The sequence below is a fragment of the Corylus avellana genome, chromosome 3 (genome assembly GCF_965113065.1).
Source record: "Corylus avellana chromosome 3, dhCorAvel1.hap1.2, whole genome shotgun sequence".
Lineage (NCBI taxonomy): Eukaryota > Viridiplantae > Streptophyta > Magnoliopsida > Fagales > Betulaceae > Corylus > Corylus avellana.
The window spans coordinates 27,252,870-27,272,198 of NC_142492.1; the positions used below are offsets into that span (position 1 = coordinate 27,252,870).

Genomic DNA, 19,329 nt, shown 5'->3' on the forward strand with positions numbered 1-19,329 from the left:
ACCATAACTCAAGCTTTGGGCAAAGCCCATTATATATTGAATTACAAAATAACAAATTCCAAAAAATTAAATAAAACTAAAATAAAATAACAAGGACTGAAAATCAAAGCCCTGGAGTGAATGGGACCCCCAAGGATGGCAACCAAGAACCCCCAGAAATGAAGCTTGAAACGGTGTAGTTTGATGCCTCCAGAGAGCTTGTAATGAGATGAAAACCACCCCATTTAACTCTCTTTGCAGTTGAAGAGCCAGAGCCTCTGTTCCTGTACTCTCCATAGTAGAGGGTATTCAGAGCAAAATCTTTATCCCACTTCATCCAACCTGCTGGATCAACAGACCCATCAAAATATGTTTTGATGAAAATGGTCCTCGAATATTCCTTCCATGGCCTTCCAAGGTACGTTTTCGTTGCCTTACGCGGCAATGAACTTCTTCCTGCGGCCGTAAAAGCTCTCACCCTGCAACTTTGAATCACTATTCCGGTAGTTTGGTTGGAATCTGTACGGCCTTGAGCTGTGACGGCGTTAGGCGTGTGGACGGTGTCGGAATATATATTGCAGTTCTGAAAGACGGCGGCGGCGTTTCCGAAGATGAAGTCCACGGTTCCGTAGATATCGCATTCCCTGAAGAATTGCTTGTTTGAATGAACGTAGAGAGTGTCTTGGTAACCTTCGAAGCTGCATCGGTAGAATGCAGAGAGGTCGGATCCTGATCGGAGAGCAACTGCTTGTCCGTTTGAGGGTCCGGCAGAGTTGCGGAATGTCATGTCACGAGCCATAAATCCGTCACCATCAACAGCTGCATGTTGCTCAAAAATTTGAGAAGATGTAAGAGATTTGAGGAAAACTAAAGTTTGTAGCCGAACTCTCAATTTGAGAAGATGTAAGAGATTTGAGGAAAACTGTTAAAAATATAAAATAAAATATAAGAGATGACACTGGAAATTTTTATCCTTTCTAATAAGCGGTGGTCGTAGGTACGTACCAACGGTTGCTGATTTGTAAGTGGTGGAGTTCTTTTTAACGCTCCTACTTGCCGTGACGATTGTCTTTCCGATGCCGTCACCGACCATCGTAATCTTCTTCCCCGCCCACCCAATCTCAACGTTCTCTTCGTAAATCCCAGCCTTAACATACATCACAAACCTACTATCCTTCCTCTTCCTCTGCGTCTTGCTCGCATAATCCACAGCTTCTTGCACTTTCGTAAAGTTCCCTGATCCATCTTTTGCAACCACGATATCAGGAATATTCAAATCCTGCAAAACCTTTTCCTCATCCAAAGGGCGCCATGTGGGAATCTTGTCTTCCTTGTTTTTCTGGCTTAAAATGTATTTGTTGGTTGCCAGAGCATTGGTAACAAGCTTGGAGACATTGGAGAGGAGCGGGAGGATATTGCTCGAAACCCCGAGTTCTGTAAAACCTGTCATATAAATTAAATTGATTCAATTCATTACTTGCTTTTGACATTATTGAAACAAAATCAAGAGACAATAATTACAAATGATAAAAAATTTCTATTTAATAAAAGTATTGTACACAATCAAAAATATAAAAGAAAAAATGTAGCCAGGATGTGTGGCCTAAGGCCATAAGTCGAACCACTATTATAAGTTCTAATAGAGATAACGGGAATTTAACAAAAACCTGTTCGACATGTGTCAAGATTTGTTAGGGCGGAGCTGAGCCAAGTTTGAACATCTTCATCGGTGTGTTGGCCATGATTTCCGATGGTTTGCTTGAGGCGGTGAATGGTATTGCCAAAGAGGTGAATGCAATCAACCCAAGCTGCTTTCTCTCGAATGTTTTGAGAATTGGGTCGAAGCCATATTGTCTGTCTCTGGGTTTTGAGAGCTTGGTCGAGAGCAATTTGCTTTGTCATCTGCTGAAAAATTGCAAAAGAATTATGATGGTTGCTGTGATTCTTCATCATGATGAAGTGTTGACATGGCTGTGGATGTGGTGTCCGGCTGCACCATCCTTGTATAGTGCTCGGGCTGCATTCCGGTAGCATAAATGACAGGAAAAATAGTGATAAAATTGTAAAACCAACATGAATCCTCATTGCTAAGAGCTTGAAGATGGGAAGCGCAAGAAGTGAAGCAAATAATCAGAAATATAATTCTCCAGTGAAATATAATTCTTCTGTGAGTGTTTTTGTAGGCGTCTACTTATTGTAATCCAACAGGGATTAGACAGATAGAAAAACTAGAATTACTTGGACAAGTATATATAATTCTAGTAGATTAATTAAACTATGTTTAAATCCTAATGAAATTCTATCTCCCTCTTTATCTAAAAGATGTTTATTGTCTCTTGGATACAATTTAAATAATAAATTATCACAAAGTTGTTTTAATTATTCTGTATCACAAAATAAAATTTCTCCATAATATATTTTTTATTATGTTAACGAAAATAATTTATTATTTATTCCACACAAATTAACCACATGTCATGCCTTGGTTAATATTTTCTTTAGAGGACAAATTATAATTCACATCAAATTAGAATTCTCCAGATTTTCTATATATATTACTTTTTACTTGTGAATTTTTCAGATTAGTATATATATATATGTATATATTACTATTTACTTTGTGAATTTTTCAGATTAATCCTAAGCATATCACATATGACAAACTCGTTGTTCAGAAACAAACCCCTTTGGCCTTATCAAATCGTTGGTGTGTTTCAAATGTTTTCCTATTTATCATTATCAAATCGACTCTTCTATTTACATTCCATTAAATTATTTGATGAGAGTATTGCTGATCCACATCGGACCTAATAAAATAGAGAAATTATTGGTATTAATAATTTATTCATATTCTCTCACATTCTCATACAAATTCAATAGATTAATCATTAGATTTGTGGGGTCCACTATTGACTTATATGAAATCCATAAATCTAATAATTAATTTGTAAGAAAATATAAGAAATATATATATACACCAATTATTTTTCAATAATGTTCACGTATACAAAACATTACCTCATCTTGACACATCAACACCATGTGAAGGAAAAACACAAAAAAAAACACAAAAAAGGTGAAAACAAAAAAAAAATTGAAGTTATGAATGGACACAAGCTTGTCATAATAGTGTGTAAAAGTTACCGTTTAAATCATGGGCTATCATAATGCGACTAGTTATAAGTCATGTTATTTAGAAAATTATTGTACAACTTACATACACTTGAATAACACTCGTAAAAATTATTTTTTTTTAAAAAAAAAAAACTGATTTTCACCGCCACATGCATTATCTCAATCGTATTGCAGTTTTTTATATAACACTACTCTTTTATGAATAGTATTTACATATATCTAGGTCCTTAACAAAATACTAATATAGGTGGTGAGTGCAAATTTGAGGAATTAAGGGTTCTAATATATAATAGTACCGGGCCGGCTAGACCACTAGGCGAGTGAGGCACTTGCCTAGGACCCCCGGATTAATAAGGCCCAAAAAAAAAAATTGGCCCAAAAATGTTTTTTTAATCATTTTTGTTTTTAATTTAAGAGCCTTTTTTTAAAAAAAAATAAGGCCTAAATTTTTTTTTCATAAAAACTTAAAACATCTAATCATGATAAGTAAGTAATTTAAAAAATGCTTCAATTTAATAAGGTCCCAATATAATAAGTTCATAGTAAAATAAGGTCAATTAACCCAGAAAAGCAAATATCCTTATACTTAAAAAGAGCATATCTCCCTCCCTCCTCTTGTGCAAACATGTCAAAAAAAAAAAAAAAAAAAGAGTCTATCTACCTATGCATCTAAAATTATTTGATATTGAAAAACCATTTTAACTCTACCTAACCACGCACTTTCTTTCCTTTCTTTTTCTTTCTATCTTTTCTTCTCCACTGCCAACAGCCTCCCCTCTTATCTTCTTTTTTCTCTTTCCTTAGGACTTTGGCTGAATGGATTGATTGAGTTCTTCAAAGGTAAATTTCTTTTTCCTTTAACCTTTAGGTATTTGATATTAAGGTGATTAAATGGGTCCTAAATGAAACCTTAAGATTTTTTCATGGCTTCTATTTCACACAGTGAAAGAAAGACAAAGAGAAGTGGCAGTTTGGATAAGGATTCATCAAACAAAATTGATATCTTTTTTTGTATTGTTTATTTATGTGCTTGATGGTTTTCTTGGTGGGTTTTGTATGGATTTTTGATAATTTTTTTGTGGGTTTTGTTTGAAACATGTGTATCATTGAGGTAAGGATTCATATAAAAAAATTGATTTTTTTTTTTTTTAGTAATGTTTATTTTTGTGCTTGATTTTTCTTGTGGGTTTTGTATGGGTTTTTGACAATTTTTTTTGTGGGTTTTGTTTGAAACAGGTGTATCAATGAGGTAAGGAGTCATCAAAAAAAAAAAAAAAAAAAAATTGATTTTTTTTTGGTAATGTTTATTTCTGTGCTTGATTTTTCTTGTGGGTTTTGTATAGGTTTTTGTCAATTTTTTTTGTGGGTTTTGTTTGAAACAGCTGTACCAAAGAGGTAAGGATTCATAAAAAATAAAAATTGATTTTTTTTTTTTTTTTTTTGTAATGTTTATTTATGTGCTTGATTTTTCTGGTGGGTTTTGTATGGGGTTTTTGACAAATTTTTTGGTGGGTTTTGTTTGAAACAGAGGAGTATCAAAGAATTAAGTGAGCAAGTTACTGTCATGGTATATATATATATATAATTTTGTATGGGTTCTTGATAATTTTCTGGTGGGTTTTTTTTTTTGTTAGTTTGCTTTTGTATGCTTCAGTTGTGCGGTTCTTGGATTAATTGATCAAAAAAAAATTAATTTTTTTATTGTTGTGTTTATTTTTGTAAGGATTAATAAAAATAAAAACTCTAAATATAATAATAATATTAAAATAAATATTATTTAATTAATATTTAAATATTAAAAAAAAATAAGACCGCATTTAAAAGTTTCGTATAAAGCCCCAAAAAAACATTGAGCTGAATTAGGGCTGCATTTTAAGCACTTTTAACTAATAACTACATACAATTTGCTAACGATAATCAGGTGGTCAAGTTAGACCTTACCATCTCTACTACTACATCACTACACAAATCTAATCCAGAGCATGCTAAGAAACACTGACAAACTGGCACAAATAAAGCAAGATGGAAGGAATTTAGGATATAAACAATAACAACCGCTTTAACATATTCACAGTAATCATTGGAAAAAAGAACCAATTCTCTCTCTCTCTCTCTCTCCAACTCTTTGGCCAATTACAAGCAGTTCATTTCATTTCCACCAGGGTACCATGCTTCAATGTGCAATTAGAACAATTAACCACAGCCAAGAAAGATAATTTTAGCAGAAAATGACCACAACTTCCTCAAGCATCATACTTGACTATTTTCTTAAATATTGGAGATGAGAGTACCGAAATTTACTGGGGCAAAGGTGAAATATTAGTGAAATAATGGTAAAATAATATTATGTAGTAGATTATTATGTAACTGTTATATAAATTGGATAATGCAAAATTATTAGCTAAAACTGCCTAACACTACTAACTGCTAACCACTTTCTAAAAACAAAAACAAAACGATGTTGTTTCTATAGTAATACGATAATATCATTAATCATACTACATACGTTTTATATATATATATATATATATATATATAGACGGTTAGCCAGTTTTGAAAAAATCACTAACCATAACGGCCTAGGCGGTTAGTGGTTAACAGGCAGTTATTCACCCCTATGAGTAATGATATAAATCACATTTTTATCTCACAATACTAATATTGATTCTTTTAAATTATGATACATTATATCATAATTGGGATAAAAATTATGATCCCAATTACACATTATATCATAATTGTAATGTTATGATCCCAATTATCATAACATTACACATTTTGCCATGAGCCGCTTCTTTGCTCTCTCTCTCTTACACACACAAAGCTCCTCCAATCGCCAAAACCTGATCGTCATGAGCATCCCATTTAGTATTGGCATAATAATAGGAAGGAAATATGATAACAATATTAACACCAATCATTTTTCATTAATAATAATTTGAAAAAAAGAAGAATAGAAGAAGTAGGAAATAAAAAAGGGATTGAATCACACAATCTAAAAACACCGCCACGAAGAAGGGAGAAGATAAAGAAGAATATTAAACAAAATCTATTTAATTATTTATCAAAATTCTTTATTTTACTACAACATTCACTTAAAAATAAACTCATTGACTAAACCTAACTCTAGCTTTGGGCAAAGAATTACAAAATAACAAATTCCTAAAAATTAAATAAAACTAAAATAAAATAACAAGGACTGAAAATCAAAGCCCTGGAGTGAATGGGACCCCCAAGGATGGCAACCAAGAACCCCCAGAAATGAAGCTTGAAACGGTGTAGTTTGATGCCTCCAGAGAGTTTGTAATGAGATGAAAACCACCCCATTTAACTCTCTTTGCAGTTGAAGAGCCAGAGCCTCTGTTCTTGTACTCTCCATAGTAGAGGGTATTCAGAGCAAAATCTTTATCCCACTTCATCCAACCTGCTGGATCAACAGACCCATCAAAATATGTTTTGATGAAAATGGTCCTCGAATATTTCTTCCATGGCCTTCCAAGGTACGTTTTCATTGCCTTACGCGGCAATGAACTTCTTCCTGCGGCCGTAAAAGCTCTCACCCTGCAACTTTGAATCACTATTCCGGTAGTTTGGTTGGAATCTGTACGGCCTTGAGCTGTGACGGCGTTAGGCGTGTGGACGGTGTCGGAATATATATTGCAGTTCTGAAAGACGGCGGCGGCGTTTCCGAAGATGAAGTCCACGGTTCCGTAGATATCGCATTCCCTGAAGAATTGCTTGTTTGAATGAACGTAGAGAGTGTCTTGGTAACCTTCGAAGCTGCATCGGTAGAATGCAGAGAGGTCGGATCCTGATCGGAGAGCAACTGCTTGTCCGTTTGAGGGTCCGGCAGAGTTGCGGAATGTCATGTCACGAGCCATAAATCCGTCACCATCAACAGCTGCATGTTGCTCAAAAATTTGAGAAGATGTAAGAGATTTGAGGAAAACTAAAGTTCGCCAAACATCAAATTAAAATGAACCAAACATGGAACTCTCTATATATTTTTTTATTTTAGTTAAATATTATTATTTTATTAGTTTTAAACCAATCAAGAAAGAGGAGCGTAAAAAAATAAGCTTAAAAAATTATATAACTTTAGCTTTTTGGCTCTTGAAATGTAAGGAGCATTTATGACAATAATTAAATATAAAGTAGAGAGTAGAGCTGTTTTCATGAGTCTTACTATATTTTTAGAGAAAATCTAAATATAAAGAGCCCATAAAAAATTGACGGAAATTGTAGATTACATCAAATTAAAAGTTCAATGGATCAAATTGATAGTTTTTTGAATTTAGGGGGTTTGCTTGGTAATTCAAGAATTCTTTGTGAAGTTTTTATGAATGACACAAATTTTCTCCAAATTAATTTGAATGAAATTGCTTCCGACCTATTTCAATAAGCGACAAGTGTCATTCAACTTTTTTGGATTTCTCAAAAATTAATGTTTAGGTTCCTAAGTTAGTATAATTGCAATAAATAATGGTTAAAAATATTAAATAAAATATGCAAGAGATGACACTGGATGCTTATTAAAATAACTTAAAGAAAATTTCTATCCTTTCTAATAAGCGGTGGTCGTAGTTACGTACCGACTGTCGCTGATGTGTAAGTGGTGGAGTGTTTTTTAACGCTCCTACTTGCCGTGATGATTGTCTTTCCGATGCCGTCACCGACCATCGTAATATTCTTCCCTGCCCACCCGATCTCAACGTTCTCTTCGTAAATCCCAACCTTAACATACATCACAAACCTACTATCCTTCCTCTTCCTCTGCATCTTGCTCGCATAATCCACAGCTTCTTGCACGTTCGTAAAGTTCCCTGATCCATCTTTTGCAACCACGATATCAGGAATATTCAAATCCTGCAAAACCTTTTTCTCATCCAAAGGGCGCCATGTGGGAATCTTGTGTTCCTTGTTTTTCTGGCTTAACGTGTATTTGTTGGTTGCCAATGCGTTGGTAACAAGCTTGGAGACATTGGAGAGGAGCGGGAGGATATTGCTCGAAACCCCGAGTTCTGTAAAACCTGTCAGAATATAAATTAAATTGACTATATTCATTAAATTCATTACTTGCTTTTGAGATTATTGAAACAAAATCAAGAGACAATAGTTACAAATGATAAAGTATTATACACAATAAAAAATATAAAAAGAAAAAATGTAGCAGGTAGACGTAGGACATAAGTAGAAGGTAACGGGATTTAACAAAAACCTGTTCGACACGTGTCGAGATTTGTTAGGGCGGAGCTGAGCCAAGTTTGAACATCCTCATCGGTGTGTTGGCCGTGATTTCCGATGGTTTGCTTGAGGCGGTGAATGGTATTGCCAAAGAGGTGAATGCAATCAGCCCAAGCTGCTCTCTCTCGAATGTTTTGGGAATTGGGTCGAAGCCATATTGTCTGTCTTTGGGTTTTGAGAGCTTGGTCGAGAGCAATCTGCTTTGTCATCTGCTGAAAAACTGCAAAAGAATTATGATGGTTGCTGTGATTCTTCATCATGATGAAGTGTTGACATGGCTGTGGATGTGGTGTCTGACTGCACCATCCTTGTATAGTGCTCGGGCTGCATTCCGGCAGCATAAATGACAGGAAAAATAGTGATAAAATTGTAAAACCAACATGAATCCTCATTGCTAAGAGCTTGAAGATGGGAAGCGCAAGAAGCGAAACAAAGCAAATTATCGGAAGAAAAAAAAAATCGGAAATATAATTCTTCAGTGAAATATAATTCTTAAGTGAGTGTTTTTATAGGCGTTTACTTATTGTAATCCAACGGGGATTAGACAGAGAGAAAAACTAAGACTACTCGGACAAGTATATATAATTCAAGTAGAATAGTTAAACTATGTTTAAATCCTAATGAAACTCTATCTCCCTCTTAGTTTAAAAGATGTTTATTGTCTCTTGGATACAATTTAAATAATAAATTATCACAAAGTTGTTTTAATTATTCTGTATCACAAAATAATATTTCTCCATAATATATTTTCTATTATGTTAACGAAAATAATTTATTATTTATTCCACACTAATTAACCACATGTCATGCCTTGGTTAATATTTTCTTTAGAGGACAAATTATAATTCACATCAAATTAGAATTCTCTAGAGTTTCTATATTACATTCTACCTTGTGAATTCTTCGGATTAATCCTAACTCCTAAGCATTATCGCATATGACAAACTCGTTGTTCAGAAACAAACCCCTTTGGCCTTATCAAATCGTTGGTGTGCTTCAAATGTTTTCCTATTATTCCTTGTGCTTTTTATCGAATAGACTCATCTATTTACATTCCATTATTATTATTATTATTATTATTATTATTATTTTTTTTTTTGACATGTTCACAAAAGGGGAGAGAGGGATTCGAATTAATGACTTCCGCTTCATAGGGATGTCAACCCGGTCCGGTTTCCCGGTTTTTGGCCAAAACCGGAACCGGAACCGGGGTACCCCGGTTCTCGGTTTTGGGAAACCGGAACCGGAACCGGGACCCCGGTTAACCGGGGTCCCGGTTCTAGGCCAGTTCCGGTTTTACCCGGTCCGGTAACCGGTTTTTGAAAAAAAATTAGTGTTTGGGGCTTATTTTAGGTATTGGGCCTAAAATAAGCCCATTATTTTTTTCATATGTTAGCTTATTTTTTAAAAAAAAACTATTAATCTTTTTGTCTAAATTAAAGAGGCTTTATTGTGATTGTTCCAAATAATTAAAAAATAAACCTAAAAAAGCCTAAAAATCCTAAAAAATCAATGTTTTTGCCTATATGAGTCTTAGAAATAAAAAATCAAATTTTTTAAAATACCCTAAAAATCATTTTAAATTAGATACATAAAAAAAAATTAAAACAATAAAAAGTAAAAACAAGTACGTAAACAAACCAACATGCACAAGAAATAAATACCCCTTACTAGAACAATTGAAAACCCAAAAAAATAAAAAATAAAACAAGTATTTAAATAATCTACCAATCAAAAGAAATACACTCACAATAAAAATAGTTCACAAACATATTACAAAGACAATATATATATATATATATATATATATATATATATAAAATAAGACCCGGTTCCGGTTTTCCCGATTTTTACCGGGTGCCAAAAACCGGAACCGGAACCGGGGTCCCGATTTTTTTTTTTTTGGCAACCGGAACCGGAACCGGTCCCCGGTTTCCCAGTTTCCCGGTTTTCCGGTCCAGGTTCCGGTTTCCCGGTTATTTTTGACACCCCTACCGCTTCATTAGGCGTGGTCCCAGCCAACTGAGCTACCTCTTGGGAACTACATTCCATTAAATTATTTTGTGATACAGAATTTGTATTATTTTGTGATACAAATTCATTAATTTAATGGACGAATTGCCAAAAAATAGACATTTGAAAGTAAGGACCAAAAATAAAAAAACTTAATGGGTATAGCCCAAAAAAATTAAGAATAGGGCCAAAAGTTTTTATTAGATATGGCCAAAAAAAAATTAAAAATAGGGCTAAATTCTTTTTTGGAGAGCGCCCAAATTAATTAAATGACTAAACTTAAAACTTTACTATACTTTTTTTTTTTTAACTTATATATATATATATATATATATATATATATATATTTATATATTTTCCTTATTTTGGGGGGAGGACCATGGCCTACCCGGATCCTCCCCTACCTCCATCTCAGGGAGTACTATTGATCACATCAGGCCCAGTAAAATAGAAAAATTATTAGTGTTAATAATTTGCTCATATTCTCTTACAAATTCAATAGATTTACCCATTAGATTTGTGGAGTTCACCATTGACTTACGTGAAGTCCACATAAGTTCATAAATCTAATAGTTAATTTGAAAGTTAAAATAGAAAGAAATATTAAAAATATATATTTACACCAATCATTTCTCAGTAATGGCATACAAAACATTACCTCATCTTGACACATCAACACGAACACCTTGTGAAGGGGTAAAAAAAAAAAACACAAAAAAAGGTGAAGAGAAAAAATTTTGAATTTATGAATGGCCACAAACTTGTCTGAATATTGTGTAAAAGCTACCCTTTAAATCAAGGGCTATCATAATGCAACCATTTATGAGTAATGCTATTTAAGAAACTTTTGTACAACTGCACCACATCATTCTAATCGTATTAATATAACATTACTCTTTTATGAATCGTATTTAAATCCAAGTCCTGAACAAAATACTAATATAGGTGGTGAGTGCAAATTTGAGGAATCCCCTTCTAATATATAATAGTACGGTGCATTTTAAGCACTTTTAAATAACTACATACAATTTGCTAACCATAATCAGTTGGGTCCAAGTTAGACCTTACCATCTCTACTACAACATGACAACATCACTACACAAATCTAATCCAGAGCATGCATGCTAAGAAAAACTAACAAACTGGCACAAATAAAGCAAGATGCAAGGAATTTAGGATATAACAATAACAACTGCTTTAACATATTCACAGTAATCATTGGAAAAAAGAACCAATTCTCTCTCTCTCTCTCTCTCCAATTCTTTGGCCAATTACAAGCAGTTCATTTCATTTCCGCCAGGGCACCATGCTTCAATGTGCAATTAGAACAATTAACCACAGCCAAGAAAGATAATTTCAGCAGAAAATGACCACAACTTCCTCAAGCATCATACTTGACTATTATCTTTGAATCTTGTCTATGTGGGGGAGAACTTCTCAAGAGTTCAGGGTATCTTTAAGAAGAATATTGCAAAACTGGACATTTTAGTTCTCTTCAGGCGATGAGTCCGATCTACAGATATCCCCCCGACAAAGTGGGCATACCCTGCACACCATATACAAAGTAAGCATATTGTCTCAGCGTTAGTAGCACCAAGAGAACACTTGTTTACACTGCAGGTAAGGTTTGGGAAAGTGGACATGCATTCAATCGAAAAAGGTAAATAATCAGGATATCTTTCTTCATAGAATTTCAATGATTTTATAGGGGCATTGCCGGAGGAATTGAAAGACGTATATATAAGCTCAAACTTATCAATAATCTCTTCTTAGATTTTCTTGTCAGCCCACTTTATAAGTTTGGGTAGTCTTCTAATCTTGCAAGCAAATGAATTTCATTCTTAAAACAAAACAGGGATGGTGGAGTCTAGTATCACAACAAAACGACTCAAGGTGGCTAAAGAAAAGACAAAGAAATCAAAGAGTCAAAGCATCCCAAACTATGAATCATTTCTGGATCAAAATAATTACTTGACTGGACAAAAAATGGAGCTACCAGAAAGTGTTTCCTCATTTAAGTCTCATTTTGCTGCAAACAAAAGGGAACTTTGTCCTATCTCCCATGATATATCTACTATGTTTTATTTATGTCTCCCATTATACTTGACCTTAAATTCAGAAGTACCTCCTTATCATTTTTCTTGGGAATAATTCCAACTCTAGTTTGCACACCAAACATACACCATGAGACAACTTATTGCATATACCTGATAAGTTCATAAGTTCAAAGATGAACCTTACCAGAAACCTATTGTAATTGAAAATTAAATTCTCTCCTATGCCATGGGACGCCTTCCACTTTACATGTAAACAAGTCTGCTTGCTGGTCATTCAGTCCGCGCGGTTCAACCCCAAATTTGTTTTTCCAACATCATTATCTATAAATTATTCTCCACCATGTCAGTCTCAAACTACACGAGCAACTCCTAGAACCTCTTATGTAAATTTTCACTCAAGTAAAACCAACTTTTTGAGTTTCAAAGTCCCAAGAAACAAATATGATACATTGGCAGTCACTCTACAATGCAGTTGTAAAAAAAACTCATACATGTACGCATATGTGTTCATATATTGATAGTCATATATCTTAAAATGCTAAAAGACTGGAACGATCTCATACCTGTGGATCTCCTTCAGCCATTTGTCAACACATGTTCTATGAAATTCATGATGACAAGGCAATATCCGCAAGCTGTCTCCTTCCTCATATTCCACAAGGCATATATAACATCTAAAAGATTACCGAAAGATGACGTAAGATAGTCTAGTATAAATGAGATGCCAAATGATATAGATTTTCCAATCAAACTAAATAAATTGATACAAACAAAGAAAAAAGAATAAATTGGTTGTCAAGAATATATCAAATTCACAGAAGTGTACAAGTAAAAGAATGGGAAAGGTAAAAATACCAGAAAGTAATGAAAGTAATAAAGTTCCTAAGGAAATACCCCCCCCCCCCCCCCCCCTCCCTATTTTTCTCTTTTGGTCCTTTCTCATCAAAACAACTCTACTTTTGTAGAACCATATCAAAACCTAAAGCAAAATTCACTTAAACCCTTATTCCATTACCAAAACTCACCATCACACTAACAGTAATAGTGGTTTTCACTTGAAAATTAGGTGAGGTAAAATGCCACAGAGAAGTTACATTAATTTGTAGACCCACTCCCACTCCTCAAAGGCAAACAAATACACCCAATATTCTCACTCTATCAAAATTTTCTCTCATAAGTTGCCTTCTCTTGACCTTCTCTTTTGTTCGAGAGGTAAGAGCTCCCTTCTACAAGTAATTCACCAAGAACATGGCTGATAGCATATAAAAGACCAATGAAAAGAGCTTGAGCCTCCACCTCAATCCTTCACCCTCAAGCAACAAAGAGAGCATAAATAAATCACTATTGTAGGAGCAAAAAGAACAGGCGAATCATGATAACTAATCACTAAAGGAGAAACAAAAGCAGTTTTTCAAAGATAAAGAATTGAAGAATAAAGTCTTCATCTCCTCCAAAGTCCTCTCACAGTTCTCAAAACTTCTATCGTTCATTTCCCTCCATAGACACCACAAAAGGTAAGAATTTTATCCGATTGGTTCATGATTGGGAGTTGGTGTTTGTTACTTCTTTTTTCAATGGTCTATACTATGTTAGGAGTCTGGGAGTGGAAGATAAGTGTTGTTGGGTTCCCTCCAAAAGACAATATTTTGAGGTCAAAACATTTTACAAAGCTTTCCTTCCCAATGTTGACAACTATTTTCCTTGGAAGAGCATATGGAGGTCTAAGGCCCCTTTGAGGGTGGCATTCTTCACGTGAACAGCATTGTTAAGAAAAATTCTCACTAAGGATAATCTTCGCAAGTGTCACATCATAGTTGTATGTGAAAAAAAGAAAGAAAACTCCTCATCACCTCCTCCTTCGTTGTGACATTGCGAGAGGCTTGTGGGTTTTGGTTTTCAAGATGTTTAGAGTCGAGTGGATTATACCCAATCAGGTGGTGGAGCTCCTAGCATGTTTGAAAAGAAGGTTTAGTCAGAGAGATTATTTGGAATGTAATCCCTTCTTGTCTAATGTAGTGCATTTGACAAGAAAGAAATGCACGAAGTTTCGATGACTGTGAGAAGACGAGCTCAAATCTAAAAACTTATTTCCTTAAATCCCTCTATGAGTAGATCTCTGTTAATGCCTTTCTTGGTGTCTCTAGCTCTATATATTTTTGTACTATCTTTCCTTGTTTATGATCTTGCTAGGTGTTTTTCTCTTGTCTATGTTCTGTGCAGTTGGATTGCGCCCCTTGCGCCCTTTAATAAATTTGCTTTACTTATCAAAAAAAATTTAGACTAAAATTTGTGAACCTATTTCCAAAATCTTAAAAATAATCCCATGTTAGACATCAAGACTGACATTTAGTTCAATTTGCAAAATTTCTACGACTATTGTTCAAGGAATGGGTTCTTTTAATAGCAAAATCTTCTATAACCTAAGGTCCCTTCTTTTGAGTTCATGATTCATTCTCCAGTGGGCAGGTATTGCAGTCAATGGTTGGCAAACATAGTACTAATGTTTCTTCCCCCTTTTTTCTCTTTTGGCCAGGAATATGCAAAAACTTACTATCCATAGCATTCAGGAAGAGAAGCCAATGGTTGCAGGTATTGCAGGTATTGTAGTCAATGGTATTGCAATACCTGCAATACCTGGTATTGCAGGTATTGCAATCAATGGTTCGCAAACATAGTACTAATGTTTCTTCCCCCTTTTTTTCTCTTTTGGCCAGGAATATGCAAAAACTTACTATCCATAGCATTCAGGAAGAGAAGCCATAGATTTGTCTATGATTGCAATAGGTGTAGATGATACAAGCAGTTCAACATTCAACCACCTCTATCGAAGACATTTACTGAACTAATCTGAAAGCCAAACAGTAGAGAAACTTGAGACTTACTGTGCAGCCTCCTCATTCTGATGTTTTTGCAACTTGGTGTATAATTTGACAGGCAATGACTCTACAACTTCATTAGGTGCAGGGACAGACCCAATTGAAGATACAGAAGGTCGGGAGGATAAAACCACAGATTGCTGGTGAATTTCATCCAGAACCTAATTAAAATATGTAAAGAAGATTCAACTTGTATAAATAATACACAAAATGGCCATCATAAAAGGTAACTACATATCAGCATTACCTCAAATAAAGCTTCAGCTAACATAACAATTCTTGATATGCTAGCCCTAGCACTAGTGTCGTCATTTAAATTGGCATCCCGGCTATTAATACGACAGGTACAACGACCTGTTCTATGTTGACCAGATAAGATACAAGACCTCTCATGTCCAGACAGGTTCTCAAAACGACTTCCCATCCGCTGAAGAGCACGAACCTACATTGTAAGATGAGAGTCACTGCTTGGAATCAAACACACATAATCATGGATAACCATTTATTAAAATTTCACTACGACAGAAAACAGTATAGGTGGCAACTAAGCGGAGTCCAGCACAAGTGCATACTTAGATTGACCATTGAGATCAACATTGGGCTTGGTTATGTCCCAAATGAGGCTGCCAAATGGTAGACACCTCTAAACCAACATGTATGGCATATTTCCTATTTGCAATAATATAGAATCACAAAACTTCATAAATTACAGGCTTGAGAGTCAAGATCTAGCAACATCTTGCTCACTTAATAGTGTCATCAGACCACAAATAGTTAGTGCAGAAACTTTACAAACCTGAGATCGTATTCTTCTTCTCCGTTCAAGGAAATTTGATCTATGTTCCAGCAGATCGTGATACCTGCCTTCTCTTGACCGTGAAGTTTCCACCTCGTAATCTTGGATACTGAATAAGGAGCTAGATGTACTTGATGGAGGATAACCAGAGGTAGCTGGAGTTGTTACAGCATTATATTCAGATACGGGTTCCCTTGTCTCACTCTCCCAGGCTTGTCTACCATTATGCTGACTAGCATCTCTTGCTTCTCTCTCTTGTTGCAAAGGACAAAATGTTAAATCAGACAACGACGACCGACGAAGAACTCTGTCACGAAGTCTTCCAACACTTAGGGTTCTACTAAAACGAACATTCCGTTCAACAGGTTCGCGAGCTCCAATCCGCCTATCAGGTTGTCTAGTCTCAACACTATCATTTTCAGTATGAATTCTCGGCGAATACAAATTAACCTCAACCCCATTTCTTGTACTTTCACTATCTCTGGCCACACTTTGGATTGTCTCATTGTCTTGCAAATTGTCAGAAAAATCCGGTGCTGGAGCATTTAACCTCAAAGTAGCACTAGTATCTTGATAACATTGTGTGGATGTTCCGTTAATCAATGATGCAGGAAGCAAGTCACTGCCTTGTTGAGTTTCATTTCTATGAACAAAGCTGCTGGCAGGTCCTGCTTGTAGATGTATCTCATCTTCATCATTCAATATTGCGAGACTTGTAGAAGTAACAGGATACGGCCTTGATGACCCTAAACTGGTTGCTCTGCTGAGTCTGAAGCTTACATTACCAGGAATTAAACTAAAGCGGGAAAGGAAACGACCAGAAGGGTTCAAGGAATGAGTTGAAGAATCACGGACAGAGCTGCTACCAGTTCTGGAAGTTGTATTAGTCGCCCTTACTTGACCCCATTCATCAAGATCATCATTAGAGGATAAACAAGGCAGTTCATCAGATTCTTCAACTTTAACCTTTCTGTAAGACTCAGTTTTCAACTCATCCGGCTCCGTTTCAGTCCGATTTGTACATGGAGCTATACCATCACCATTTTCTTTCTTCTCAAAATGACAAACCTGAAGCATGATTTACGTGTAACGTATATGCATTAACTAAAAAATAAATAAATAAATAAAATTAAAAAAAAATAAAAATAAAAAAAGCCGATAATAATCAAACTTGTATCATAAGTACTAATGCACTGGATTCCAAAGACCAAGTTCATCAAATCACATTTAAAGTAACCACCACATTCATGACAAGTAGAAGGCCAACACCCATATCTTAAATCAACCTAATTAAGCGAGTTTTAACATCTGATCTAAAATCTGAATCATCATTTTGCACATTTGGTCCTCTTAACAGAACTTCTTAATATTCACTAGTTATTCAATGGAGCCTAACCAGCCTCTATAAGTCTTCCTTCCCTCAGACCTAAATTCCATTACATTTGAAAAAAAAAAAATGCTTTGAAAACAACACAATGCTTCATATCTAAGTACGAGAGAAGGGAAGGGGATGATAAAAACGACGGACCTTGTGGTGGTCGTCATTGTCACAGTCGCGGGATCGTGATGTGGTTCCGAGACAAGACGACTGGAAGACTCGGTGCCCTCTGAACCGACCCGTCCGACCGCTACCGGAGGACGACGACGACGACGTCGCTGCACCACCGGACGACGCCTTGCTTCCGCTCGACCCCATTTCCCCCCTCCCTCTCCAAATCTTCAACCCTCTGTTGTTTCTCCAACTACATCACCACAGACCACAAGAAAACATCCCAGATCTAACTGCATTGTGAGAAATGAGTGATGATGTATGATGAGAGAGAGAGAGAGAGAGAGAGAGAGAGTTGATTTGAGTAAAAGGGGGAGATTTAGGTGATGATGATGGCATTAGCTGGGGAATGAGACAAAGTAACTTGCACAGACAGCGAGAGAGAGAGAGAGAGCTTTTAACCGAAGGAAAAGAAGGAAGACATGGGCGCTTTCTCTGCCTCGGTTTTGGGAGGATTCAAATGGAAAGAGCGAAAAGTGTGGGGTTGGGGTGATTCAGAATTCGCGTGCTGAAAGGGATGTGCTTCTAAATTTCTTTTTTTTTTTTTTTAATAAAGTTAACTTTATTTTGCGTAAAGGCTTTGCATGAGGGGGTGTCTCATTCCTCTACTCCCTAGATGCCATAAATATCAAATATCATTTTCTTTTTTAATTTCTATTTTCAGAATAACACTAAGACTTTGTTTTTAAAATATTGTCTGCTTTTTATTTTCAAATATTATCCCAATACAACTACAAAAACCAAGGGACATAGTCATATACCTTTTTAACGTTTTTTAAAAAAAAAAATTGAAAAAATTATGTCTAATCTCATGTAATCCATGCTTTTTTAAAAGGGGTAATGTCATGTAGTCAATTTTGCCACATCATAGGTGTTGTCTAAGTCTCAAATGTGAAAATAAAATAAAAATTAACTTTTTATTATATTCATAGAAGAATAACAAATTGCAAATATAAAACATAAAGAAAATAAAGTCAGCCCAACCACCATCCAAAGTAGGGGATGGGCCTAACCACCCTAGAGCCCTAGTCACCTTAGAAAATTTAATGGGAGGTGACAAGGAGTAGCTCGCCACCTTTTCGATAGGGGTATGAAGAGTGCTCATCTCGGATTTGAATCCCATCAAAGTTTTTAAAATATGAGATTTTCAGATTTTAAAATCAAAACCCTCTATTACATCTAATAGTTCAAACAAATGCAGAAGTAAGTGATTTCGCATGTTGAAAATTATAATTACTTGACTCGGTAACACACAAACGTCTGTATTTATTTGGACTGTTAGATATAATGGAGAGCTCAGATTTGAAATTCGAAGAATCTCATATTTTAAAAAATTTAAGGGGATCTCAATCCGCTCAGCTCACCCACCCCTTAGCTAAGCAAATCCGAATCCTTTGGAATTCCTAGGGGAATTCTAGTTTCTGAAATTTCAGATCCAGGCTATCCATTTTCATCCAAGAGTCATTATCATGCCACGTGTCCCACTACTAATAAAATAATAATAAATTTTTAATGATATTAATAATCATCATTATTTTATTAGTAGTGGGACACGTAGCAGGATAATGGCTCTTACATGAAAATGAATGAGTTAGATATGAAATTTCAGAGGATCCGAATCCTAGCTAAGGGAGGCAAAAAGTTGCACCCACCTCAAAACCCCATTGGGATGTTGCCGGA

At 35.3% G+C, this 19,329-nt stretch overlaps 3 protein-coding genes across 4 annotated transcripts; all 3 read right to left on the reverse strand.

Annotated features, from left to right (window-relative positions):
- Positions 1–103: 103 nt before the first annotated feature.
- LOC132174063 (pectinesterase 2-like) lies at positions 104–2,064 on the reverse strand. The gene is made up of 3 exons (XM_088514460.1): positions 1,647–2,064; positions 985–1,422; positions 104–798 (listed from the first exon to the last, which is right to left on the reverse strand). The coding sequence occupies exons 1-3, from the start codon at positions 2,062–2,064 to the stop codon at positions 104–106; spliced, it is 1,551 nt and encodes a 516-aa protein (XP_088370586.1).
- Positions 2,065–6,320: 4,256 nt separating this feature from the next.
- On the reverse strand, positions 6,321–8,750 carry LOC132174061 (pectinesterase 2-like). Its single transcript, XM_088514461.1, has 3 exons — positions 8,333–8,750; positions 7,707–8,144; positions 6,321–7,015 (listed from the first exon to the last, which is right to left on the reverse strand). The coding sequence occupies exons 1-3, from the start codon at positions 8,748–8,750 to the stop codon at positions 6,321–6,323; spliced, it is 1,551 nt and encodes a 516-aa protein (XP_088370587.1).
- Positions 8,751–11,523: 2,773 nt separating this feature from the next.
- Positions 11,524–18,154, reverse strand: LOC132174919 (RING/U-box superfamily protein). 2 transcript variants are annotated; one of them, XM_059586672.2, is made up of 6 exons: positions 17,629–18,154; positions 16,101–17,168; positions 15,552–15,746; positions 15,311–15,444; positions 12,992–13,102; positions 11,524–11,917 (listed from the first exon to the last, which is right to left on the reverse strand). In XM_059586672.2, exons 1-6 carry the CDS (start codon positions 17,794–17,796, stop codon positions 11,857–11,859), a joined length of 1,737 nt encoding a protein of 578 aa, XP_059442655.2. In that variant the 5' UTR covers positions 17,797–18,154; the 3' UTR covers positions 11,524–11,856. The 2 variants fall into 2 exon arrangements, with proteins under 2 accessions (XP_059442655.2, XP_059442654.2); XM_059586671.2 differs by having other exon boundaries at positions 15,311–15,465; positions 17,629–18,153.
- Between the last annotated feature and the right edge of the window lie 1,175 nt (positions 18,155–19,329).